We start from the raw sequence: 12,265 nt of genomic DNA on the forward strand, positions 1-12,265 counted from the left end.
CAGGAACGAAATGTAGCCAGACGGCTCAACACAAATGAACGGTCAGTATGACAAGAAATAATATCTATTCTCTTTTTTCACTGGAAGCACTTGCTTCAATAGTTCAGAGAAAACTGTAAAAATGACAAGAGAAAAATCTTCCTCTCTGATCAGCTTTTAACCATCACTGATGAGAACAGCAGCACTAACCACTTTTTTCAAGACAGATCCTTTTTGCACAAAATTGGCTGAAATACATTTCCCAAAAGAGTCCAAGGAAGAAAAGTCGAGATGGCATAAGCTCCATATGTATGTGAAACAGGAGAGGTGCTCAAGATTAAAATTCAAAAAAGAATTGATATTTGGGAAGTAAAATGCAGATAGATAAACACATGCAGACACATGGATAAATACAGAGCACGTGGAATAACCATGCTCATGCGAAGCTTGCACAACCTGTGTCACGTGGATCTAAATTGCTGGGAACTGATACAAGTGGATTACACAAGCTGTATGTAACCTGTGCTTTAAAAGCTTAGGATTAGAACAGTGTAGTGATATTTTGGGGATACAGTAAGGCTCATTAGGCAAGAAAGATGCCAGGTTTTTAGTTGGCATAGTCTGCACTCAAGACAAAACGAAGGTAGGAAGAACACAACAATAGGATTCCCAAAAGAATAAAACAAACAATAGAAGGCAAAAAAAAAATTAGGAAAAAATTAGGAACTAGATAAATTTCAGGGAAAAAAGACTGACAATATAAAAACATGATACTAAAAGGAAATGTACTAAACAATCAATAAATACAAAAAAAGAAGTGAAATGTACAACAAGTTCCAGCAGAAAGCTTGACTGTAAACTGAAACAAAAAGTGCCAAGATTATTAAAGTAGTAGTGAAGGAACGATATAAAAGTGGATAGATTTTGCACAGAAACAGTCATATTTATCAAAATTTCAGACATTTAGAGGTAGTTTTCAATAAGCAACAAATTTTTTCTTCTACTGTTTAAGTTACTTATAAATATTCTTTTTTTTTTTTAACTCAAAGTTTTGTCTAAGAATCAGGAAGTGCACAAATGACCTATTTTTCATCTTACCTTAGGAGGTAGTCCAATTCGATTAAATTTTTTAGCAACTTTTGGCACTTTCTCTAAAGCATACTTTTTTCCTCTTGACTTTGCACGATCTATTGCACTGTAATTAAAGGTCTCACTGACAAGCCAGACGACCTTAAAATATGAAAGTTAAACACAGCTCAGAATTCTTTATTATTTAAATTATAAATTTACATTAAATTTTAGGCTCAGTTGTCAAAAAAAGAAAAATCAAAAAGGAAGCATCAGGCATTTCCAACAGAAATTTTATAGAGGTGAATATTTTCTATTTCACAGATCTCAAACAAAAATGGGAATTTTATATGCTGATTTTTGCAAATTTGCATCTCACCAAATCATGAGGCACAAAAGGTGTCAGAAAATATTAGAAACTGAAGTGGTTCCAAAGAAAAGATTCAATTCAGATTCAATTAAACTTATCCTTTAAAACAAAAGTCATGGTCACTATTTCTACACCAAACCACTGTGCCTTTGGATTTGCAATAGTTTACAAATGACAATACACAAGGATATCTACACAGCTGCAGTTTAGAGACTGTAGGGTTTTTTTATTCAGTAATTTATGTGTTTTAACTTTTACCTTAGTTTTAGGTACAACTCCCAGCCCCAGCTTCTCATCTACAAGATAGGCACCAGCTTCAGAGAGGTATCCCTGATTTGGAACGAGGCAGCCTCTGCCAAAGCAGCAAGGACAACAAATTTTGTGAAAATATTTGGTCCATTTTGGATTTAGATGTCCATAAGGCTCTTCAGATTTTGGTTTGAACACTCCAATAATTTTCTAAGATAAATAATACAAAATTAAAATATGAGCACTTTGGGTTGCAAAATTAGTTTAAAAATTAGTTATTTGAAAATACTGGTTAGATCCTATACACAGCATTTTACAGTTGCTCTTTTTAGATGATGAGATAAAAAAACAAACAAAATGAAATGCTAAATACATTTATCATCAAATGCCTGTCTAGGATTAGTACAAATTCAAAAGAAGCTCTTCACAAGAAAAAATCCAAACCAACTACTATTTTCTTTTCCAAAATATATTTTTCAAAATTTAAGAGGACTGCATTTTAATCCTGCTCCACAGCACAGGCACTAAATAGATGATTTCTCAAGGTGCCTTCTACATATGATTCTGTATTTGTTGACCTCAAACCACAAGATTATTACCAGACTAAAATATATAACCTTTCAATTGCCTGTGATGAACTCTGGCCTACTGCATAAAGTCTGTGTAATGACTTTTCTATAGCTCACGTGGAATGCTGTAGAAATGCTTATCTTCATCCCTCCTCACAGCACAGTGGCAAGCAAATCAAATTCTTTCTAATAAATATTTAAGAACAACTGTTTAGGAAGCATTTTCACATATTAGTACTTTACTGAATCCTCATCAAAAGAGTGGACCTCTCAATAAGCTAAACACGGCCTGTTGTTGCACCAGTTCTCAGAGCTGATTGACACTCAGGTCAGGAACAAGTCTGCTGGCAGTCAAAGACTGTTGCAGTAACTGCTGATTTGGCTGGATTAGGGAGAGGATCCGACCACTTGCCTTAGCTTCTAGAGAATTTTCACCCATTTTGTCCTAGACAATCTTGCTTTGTCCAAGATTGTCCAGGACAAAGTAACTACAGAGGACTTAATTCATTCAGTTTGGAAACAGATATACAAGATACTAGGCATTAGCAGCATCATCTGTCTCATCCATCTATTTTGATTCATTCCCAAAAATACCATTATTTGCATTCAAACTGTAAAATAAGTTTCCTATCAACATAGATAGGAAATAAATTGACAAGAATTCTCTTGGTTTTGGTATGCTGTTATCTATGACTGTAGATAAAACCATTCAAAACCAAGAACAAGTTGTATGCAACTGCAGACACAATTCAATTTAGACCTACAAAAATGGTTACACTTACAATAAATATTCTATGCAATGTGAAAAGACATCATGTTTTTGAATACATAACTATTTATTATTATTTTTTATTTTTAAATCACAACACTTGGTACACTATTTTAATCAAAATTACAATGTGAGGTTTAGAAATGTTAAAGTTATTTAATTTTTTCGTATTGAATCACATGTATCTACCTGCTTAAAACAAAGTTACCAGCTTTGCATTTCCCAGAAATGTTGTGGTGTATATAGTAGTACATTCCAAACCTTTACTTATCTCTTTTCTGAATCACTCTCTGGAAAATACTTCCTACAAAGTGCCCATTTGAAAAAGGAGCTTAGCTCATTCCATCACTTGTCTGGACTGTACTGTGCTATACTGTCAAATCTAGATATGGTTTCAAGGTTTCACTGAAGTTAGAACACCCTGCCAAATTTTGCAGAGCCACCACTGTTGAGGACCAGAGTAGAATCAGAAAGCTCAATATGTAGGACAAGCTAGCAAGGCCAGTCTTAATTTTGCCAGTCAAAATTAATTTACAGACTGACTCCATTAGCACTACCAATTAGCCACTAGTTAAACTGCCAGGAAACTATTGCAGAACAATTTGTAACAGACACAATGTCTTGTATTTATTGGTTACACAAATACAGAAATATTCAATACTTCAGCAATAGTGCTGCTTAAGTACAGAACTCCTTCATATCAGCATACAATTATATAATTTTTGTTAATAAATGCAAAAAAGCTAGCTTTAATTAGGCAAATTGATTTTTATCTTTCTGATAGACTCAAATCAGCAAATCAGATGACCTAATGGAAACAGCTTATTTTACCTGTAACTTGGCATTAGTGTGAGTAAACACTTCAGAAGCTGACCAGTAAGAAGGCTTAGCACTTCTTTAATGAGCTCCTTCCCAGCATAAGGAAGAGATTACTCAAGAAGAATAGAAGGCAACTCACGAAACTGGTCTGAAGTGGAATGATGCAATACTCAGTCCAACAGGATCTGAAATCCATTCTACAAATTAGAATAGCACTATTGACAAAATTAAGTTTTATCAGACCTTTAATATGGATAGCAAACATAGATAAGTTCTTAATTTATTGCAAAGAACAAAAGCAAAATTGAAAATCTGCTAATAACTCCGTATCATTATTCTCACAGTCCCATGTTGACAAATACTTCCATATTTTGTGATAAATCCTTCCTGACCCATATAAAATAAGTGGTCTCTTTTTTTAAATCATTTCTCCTAAATACTTACATTCAAATCAATGACCTACATAAAGGAGGAGGGCAAGTCACTACTAAGAACTTAACTAGGAACAAAACCAACATTTACTGCAAAAGAAAAGTAAAACCAACAAAAAAATCACCACATAAGAAGCTAGGAATAATATGCCCCATCCAAAATACTACGGTTATGTTTACACAAAAATGATGTATAAGTAGTCTCTCACTAGCGCCAGGGCACAGTGAATGTCTCAGGCATCTGTAAATCACCAAAATCCAGCAAAATCAAGTCTGGAGAAGCTTCAGAGAAAACAGATTTGCAGATATGGAAATACAGAACAAGTATGATTTTTTTTTTCCCCTAGTAATTTCTCTACTTACTCTCAAAGAATAAAAAAATGTCAACTGCACAGCATTAAGAAAAACTCCAAAAAAAGCCCACTTAATCAGTTGTAAAGTATTTTAGCATGACACTGTAGAATACTCTTTAGACACATCACGCACTGAATTTTTGAAAAAGTATTAATTTAAACCAGTATTTGGTTATTACTCAGCTTTTTTCCTATTGCATATTAAATAAGATATAAACCTAATTTAAAATACCTCTTTACAAATAGAACAAATTTTGAATATGTGTATATAAGTACACAACCTGGAAATCTACAAAGATCTAAGCTACTGAAATCGGGAAGTAACGTAACGTTTAAAAAGTCAGATGAAAATTTGAAAAGGTTTTCATATTTACAGCATTGTATGTGATAACAAGAATCCCACAAAGTCATCAGAGAAAGAATTCTTTTTCCTTCCAGTTTCAAAAAGAGAGAGACCCTCCTTCCCAACCTACTTTGGCTCTTCTCCAGCAGAATAAGGGGGATCATTACTAACAAATGTTCCTGGAACACAGGTTACAATGGAATAATGGAGCTGCAATGTGCAGTTTTCAGAAGATTTTGAAGGGTAACTCTGCCACCTCCCATAACAATAAATTCATTAATAAAATCATAAATTTACATATTTATTTATATTAAGTCAGGTAACTATTCTAAAAAATCACTCATTCAAAAACGTGTAAAAACTATCACCATAAAATTGGCATTAAAACAAACTAAACAACTGTGAAAATTAAAACAAAACAGGAATATATTCTGTAATGATCAATAATATGACTAAAAGCTAAACAGAACCCAAACTACTCCCTAAATGAAAGGGAAGTGACTGTTATGGGGATGCACAGAATAACAACAATCTTGAATATATTCTGAAAACCTAGGCACTCAAAATGTTACAACTTCCACATCCAACACAACTGAGCAACTGGGATCTTCAGGATTAAGGAACACCTACATCTATCTAAAACCAGAAAACTCCTGATTGAGCTTAAAATAAAATCAGATATGACAAATTAACAAAAGTTGAGGGGTTGGAACTCTTATTTTATGAAACAGATGGGTAGCAAAATATTTCTAATTTAAAGAAAACAATGTGAAAATATGTCTGAAACATCATTTTCTGTTACTAAATATTGTTGACCAAATGTTACTTTTCAAGCCAGATACTCAGGTAACTGTTACTTCTCTGTCTCAAAGTAACCTTAGGACACTCCCTTGATGACCACTACTCAAGGTACCATCTACCACTATGGGAGGGGAAAACAAATTTTCCAGTTAAGATTCAGCAGACAAGTTCAAGCAAAAAGGTAGACTTGATATCACTTCTCACCCATCTACCAATCATATAGGAGAAAGGAGACACAACCTAAATAAAAGACTATCTAAAAAGAGAAGAGATAAAAATGTAGGAGGCCTAAACAGTACTGAAATCAGAAGCTCAGTTGTGTCAAAAATCAACTAAAACGTACAGAAAACAAGATTTCACACAAAGGAATTCCTGAATTGTTTTCAGATGTTAGAGGCCCTTTTATTTTCTCCATATTTATTTGATGCAGATCATTCAAACACGACAAAACTGCAGCAGAGAAATAATAGTTATTTTGCCTTACCTTGTGCTGCAAGACATAGAAATCTAATTATTACTTGCATTGATTTTTCCAACATCAATTTTGGCATACAATAAATTAATAAACAACTTATTTAAATGAATTTCCATTTAAACAGAATTTTTAAATGTCCATTTTCAGTTCACTGCTGATAGTGTCCCTGACTCTGCAGTAACATGCTCACCCCTTTTGGATCCTTGGCAAAGTAACTCCCACTGGATCCTTGAGAGATTCTTTCTGGAAAAACTCCACATTCTATAGCTTGTTCTGTTCTCAGAATAATCTCTGCAAATTCTGGATCATCTAAAAATATATTCATATCAGCAATATGTCCTGTATGCCCTGAAAAATAAGAAAACAAGGAGTCTTAAGTGCTATTTGTACTACTAATTAACAGCAGCATAAGTAAACACATTGAAAAGCCAACACCCTTCCCCTGCTGACACCCATTCAACAGCAGGCTGAAAAATCTGGTCCATTAAATCAGTGCAAGTTTTTCCACTGATTTATCCATGTCTAATCGACCTTTTGTTTAAAGTAAATCAGCCAAACCCACAACAGCAAATTTGAGACTACCACTGCTAAGTGTTTATACTTTTCGAGGATTAAAAAAAAAAAATAAATCAGAAAAACATTTAAAGTCACAACTGTAAAAAAAGTGCTAAAGATTTTACATATTATCTGTGTGTCCTTCTGCAGACAAAGCTACCTGAAAGCAAACTGCTCATTACCCACTAACTATCACACCCTCGAGTCAAGAGTTTAGCTAACGTTCATTGTCTGCTGAGACACAATAAAGTTAACCCACTGAAAAATCTGTTACAAGTAGCACTCAAAAGTGGCATCAACATCCCCGTGGAGTACCACGTGCCATCACTATTCCAACATTAAAACATTGTAAGCAACTTGCAGTGTTTCTTTATATACCAACCAAAAGATCAGGTCTATGAAGACACTCATAATGCAAACTCTACAACACTACACAAACATTTAGAAAGACAACTAGAAAGGAAGTTGCCAGGATTCTATTCATCTTTCAATTTTTTCAAACTATTTCTTCACAAGTTTTGAAACTGTAGATTATTGTACCTTACTTTTAAGGCTGGGATTATTCTACACGTTCACTGAGTGTGTTGTAATGGGTCTGTTTATTAGGGATCACTTCTGCATTAAGAAGCAGCTACATTGTTCTAAATTAAACATTTACAGATAAAAGTCGCTTTTTTTCCCATTTCAGCAATTGGAAAAATGTAACATACATCCTTCTGGAATGCAACTGATAAAGAATCCACAGAAAAGATACTCCTAAACAGTTTGTGGAGAGTCAAATTAAAAAACTAAACACCTTTTTGTAGCACAGGACAATCTTTGAAGCTTTCTAGAACACTAGAACTTGCGAGCAACGTACCACTCACAAAAAATAATATGGCTTCCAAACAAAAGAACTATAAAGCATTAAAAAATAGGAAAACCTTAGCATAAGTTGGCAACAGGAAGAGAAGCCTTAAAGCTAATGGCAGGTCATTCTTAAGGATCAACAGCTATGGCCCCTTGGATCAGAATCTCTTACAACTACTCGGCAAATACTGTTGTGATAAACTACACTTTGAGACTTTAGAGCCAGACAACAAGAGACAGGGAAAGAGTTCAAAGATATCCCTGTCACAAAGTATTTAAGTGAGTTACAGAAATAAACCCAAAGACCCACAATGCATTTATTTTTATGGAAAAAGTCACTTTGAATCAATGATTCTTATTACATATTCAAGCCTCAACTACCTCTACACATCTACATCACATCACACACCGGAGCTGCAACTACTACATATTCCTGTCAGTGAAAGCAAAATCAGGGTTGTGCACTGCACTGTTACCAAACAAAATGCAATATCCATGCTAAGTCACACTGCACACTGATCTTCCAGGTGAAGAAGACCTACAAATGAAGTTGTTCACATGGATTGCAGTTGTCTCTGCAGAAGATTCAGAGGGCAGTTTTTGATTTCTGTGCATTGATTCCACAATCTAATACTGTAGTCTCACTGCCTTGGGGAAATTCTTCAAATTCTTCTTTATGTTAAAAAAGACAACTTAAGGAAAAAGTTGAAAGCAAAGAAGCTGCATTATGCTGCACAGTCAAGGAAGAAGAGAGAAATTTTTGAAACTCGTGATTTGTTCAGTATTGCTACTGTGCCGTGAGAAAGCCTGTTACAACAGTGATGTCACTGTACAAAAACATATAGGCTGACAAAAAAGAAACTGACAGTTTAAAGTTTATCAACACTCTCTCTATGCAAATAAACCATCTTAATTGAAGACAGTATTTGCTGAATGTGGCAGGGGTTTTTTTTTGAGTTGGTTTCTTTTTCAAAAATCATTTTAATCAAGTTTTCCACTGAGAAAGTATGTTATATCACAACTTATTCCCAGTTTTATAACTAATCAAGGTTTCTCTTGCAATCACTCTAGAAAACTACTCTTCTCATTAAACTGCCACTAAGTAGACCAGGCCTCACACACACACAGTCTAACTACCAAGCTCAAGAACTTTTTTCAAATTAATTTGGGTAAGCCCAAGACTGGGAAGCTGCTATACTAGAATGATGAAGACTCACCAAAGAAGATACAAACACAATCATTCACATATGCACCTCAGCCTGTTCTTCTATCAAGTGAACGTGACATAAGCTAAACTCATACACTTTACAAGAGTAATATGTATGAACTCCTTCAGCACTAAGCTAGATTTATACACTTTCAACATGAACATGGCTAAAGGTAGTCCCTTCAACCAATTCCATCTTTTCCAATACAAAGTCTCATATTCTGATCATAATTCCATTATGAAAACACTCAGTGTTGCAATAACATGCACAAATAACATCTGTTGCATGTTGGTTCCACCTGACTCGTGAAACAATCCTGTACCTTCAAGTGTTATACATACAAAAAAGTTAAGGACAGGGAAGCAAGGGATGAGATGCTGCAATCAATCACAGTTCTGAGATTTTCTCACACATTCTTCAGGCAGATTCCAAGTAGTACCCTGCATTCGCTGTCCTAACTGCCCCAGTGGTGCAACAGCCACCTCTAGTCTCCACTCTGAAGCATGAACTTCTTTTTTGAAGTGTTTTGAAGTTTTTGAAGTGTTTTTGAAGTTTCTCTAGAAGTGTTTTGCTAGAAGCACTGTCTCCTTAACACATCTTTGTGGAAACAAGATGGAGAACTCAACATTTTAATGGTATGTTCTCATTACTGGTGTGGACTACACTTGGGACCAGTGGTTAAAAGAAGAGATTATTCTTTCCTTATGGTTAAATTCTGTACGCTATTAAAAGCTTTCTGTGGCTACTAAAATAAAGTTACTAGCACAATTTATTTTGTTTAACTTGATAGGAGTTTTGTTTGCTTTTTTATTTATTTATTCAATTGTTGCAAAAGGAACAGTCTTGCCAGTCTCTGGCAAGAAATCCTATGCTATGATTACAATAGCAAACACTATGAAATGACAGAACTCCACAGATTTCAGTCAGCAAACCCATCCTAGATGTACACCTATTTAGAAACTTGCGCAGAATCAAAAGGTTGTAAGCCTAAAGAAAAAAAAAGTAAGCAATAAATAACAAGTAATTTATGATTTTGCCAGTATATTTAGAATTAGGTAATGGCTACGCTTATGCCTCTTTTCAAATTAATTATTAAATTCTTGCATTTCTGAACTTTCACATTATACTTCTCTCTTCAAGACCAGATTTCAAAACATGGAAAGATAAATTTCTATGAAAACCAAAGTTATGACAGTAGAGTCCACATCTAAAACTCCTAAAGCATGTGATGGTACAAAGTGAACATATGATTGTATGAGAGACTAAACGGTTGATGACTCAAAACAATTGCCCATTTGTGGAGGCAGCAGGGAGCTTTGCTGAGGCCAGGTTTGCAGGAGGCGAGTTTTTGGGTGTATAGTGGCAATTCAGGCAAGACAGAGAGGGTGAACACTTACCACCAGAGGCTACAAGCCAAGCTTTGAGGCAGGTAAGCAGCAGATCCTGCGAAGTGGAATAGTGCTTTTCATCATGCCAATTGAGCTCCCTTACACACGCACACAGTCCCCTTCACCCGGGGAAGGTCAGGTTAACACAGAGGCCTGAGGGTATTCATCCCTCCTGATGGGGCATAACTGGCTCAACTACGTTGATGTGAGAGGCAGTTGTCACGTCTTAGAAGGTATCATAAACCATCAAAGACCCCCAAAGCACCCCAGACTCACTTCTGAGGCCTTTCACCAGAGGACTAAAAGCTCCCCACCCCCAGGGGAGGTACCTGGGCGTTCCCACCTGTCCTGAGCATAAGGGCTTCCCTCACAGTCCACAGATCAAGACTGTGACCATCACTTCAACCAGTGGACATCGAAACGGCAACGATCAAGTCTTGTCGCAAGATTAACGGGTGGTGGTATGTTTCTACTCTTATTCTTTCTTTCTTTCTTTTCCCTTACACATTGTCTTAAGTGATGTTTTTATTCTTTGATATTGCTATGTTAGTACAGATAATAATAGCCAAAAGAGCTACGTACCTGCTTTCCATAGCAACCAAGTTGTTCTAAAATAAACCCTACATATATACATATATACACTTACAAACAGCGATCATTCAGTGTCCTTTCATTCTAATCTACCCCAAAGGATCTATTAACAAGAGTCTGGGTTACCCTTGCCTTCTGGGGTGGGTTGTAACAGGTTGGAAAGAACAGGCACAGACTGAGCTTTTTTTTCCAAGATGAAACTATGGGGGTCACAAGAAAGTAATCAGTGGGATAGGAGAGACAAACAGAAAACTTGACAGTTTGACAAGTGTTCAGGAAGTAGCATCCAGTCCCACCACAGAACAGTCTGTGAAAACATGCAAAGCCACGAGTTCAAAAAAACTTGACAGAAACAAACAAAGCAAGGCCCAACAAAACAGCAGATAGGGAGAAGAAGTAACAGTGGAGACACTCATCAAGATGTAAATGAGTTCGTGCAGCCCTGCACAGAGACACAAAGCAGTTGCATTTCGATCGACTCGCAGCACCTTCCCTTCACTAAGTATTAGTCAGTGAGCCCACATGACGAGCGAGCAACGCGTCTCTGCCCCTCGCCGACGCTGTGCCACTGGGCACGGCACACCGAGCGCACCGCATCCAGTTGTGTCTGTAGCCCCGCTGGCAGCACAGAGCCAGGCAGGGGCTGCCTTCCCCCCTCCCCGGCACAGACGCCCAGCCCGACCCGCGCCGTCCCCCCCGGCCGCTCCCGCGGTGCCGCCGAGCCCGGCGAGGGCGGTCGGGCCGTACCTGCGGCGGCCCGGGGCTCCCTGTCCCAGGAAGCGCCCGCTCGGCGCCCGCGGCCGGTACCCGACGCCCGCAGGAGGGGCTCGTCCTCTCCATCCCCCTCGGGCCCCGAGTCCGAGTCCTCCGAGTCCGAGTCCGAGTCCTCCTCGAGCCCCGGCTCCCCACACTGCCGCACAGCCCCGCCGGGGGCGGCTCTCGTTCCCTGCGGTCCCCGCCAGGGCGGCCCTGGCTGAGGCGCTGGGTCCGCGAGGAGCAGCAGCCGCTCGTCGGGCTCCTCGGCGCCCGGCTCCGCCATGGGCGGCGCGGCTGGGGTTGGGGCTGGGGCCGGGGCCGAGCGCGGCGGGCGGCGGCGCGGCCGGGCGGGCTGGGGGCTCTCCCGCCCCTCCGGCTGCGCGGCCCCGCGCCTGCGCGCGGCCCCGCGCCCGCCCCGCCACCTGCCTTAAAGGGGCCGCGCCTTCAGCTCGGCCAGCGCCCCGGCCCGGCTCCAAAGTCTGCGCCGCGCCAGCCACCGGTCACGGGGCGCGCACAGCAGCTGGGAGTTTAACAAAAGCACCCCTCGAACTCGCCTTATTTCTACATCTGGAACAGGTTTATCTCCTGGCCACCACTTGCCACAGCCAGCCGCTCTCCCTCCCCACGCTTTACACGACATTGTTCTGTATCATCACGGTAACTTCCAAAACGAAGCCTAAAAATAATATAAG

The 12,265-nt window shown here is 38.5% G+C and overlaps 1 protein-coding gene across 2 annotated transcripts in view; it reads right to left on the minus strand.

Annotated features, from left to right (window-relative positions):
* Nucleotides 1-11,926, minus strand: part of PI4K2B (phosphatidylinositol 4-kinase type 2 beta) — a 21,094-nt gene extending 9,168 nt beyond the window's left edge. For both annotated transcript variants that reach the window (XM_064653092.1, XM_064653090.1), the window contains exons 1-4: nucleotides 11,565-11,926; nucleotides 6,417-6,574; nucleotides 1,676-1,876; nucleotides 1,078-1,209 (exon numbers count right to left, since the gene is read on the minus strand). In XM_064653092.1, the coding sequence (XP_064509162.1) occupies nucleotides 1,078-1,209; nucleotides 1,676-1,876; nucleotides 6,417-6,574; nucleotides 11,565-11,856 (783 nt within the window). In that variant the 5' untranslated portion in view covers nucleotides 11,857-11,926. The remainder of the gene's footprint in view (nucleotides 1-1,077; nucleotides 1,210-1,675; nucleotides 1,877-6,416; nucleotides 6,575-11,564) is intronic.
* Between the last annotated feature and the right edge of the window lie 339 nt (nucleotides 11,927-12,265).

Source organism: Pseudopipra pipra, chromosome 4 (assembly GCF_036250125.1).
Source record: "Pseudopipra pipra isolate bDixPip1 chromosome 4, bDixPip1.hap1, whole genome shotgun sequence".
Taxonomy (NCBI): domain Eukaryota; kingdom Metazoa; phylum Chordata; class Aves; order Passeriformes; family Pipridae; genus Pseudopipra; species Pseudopipra pipra.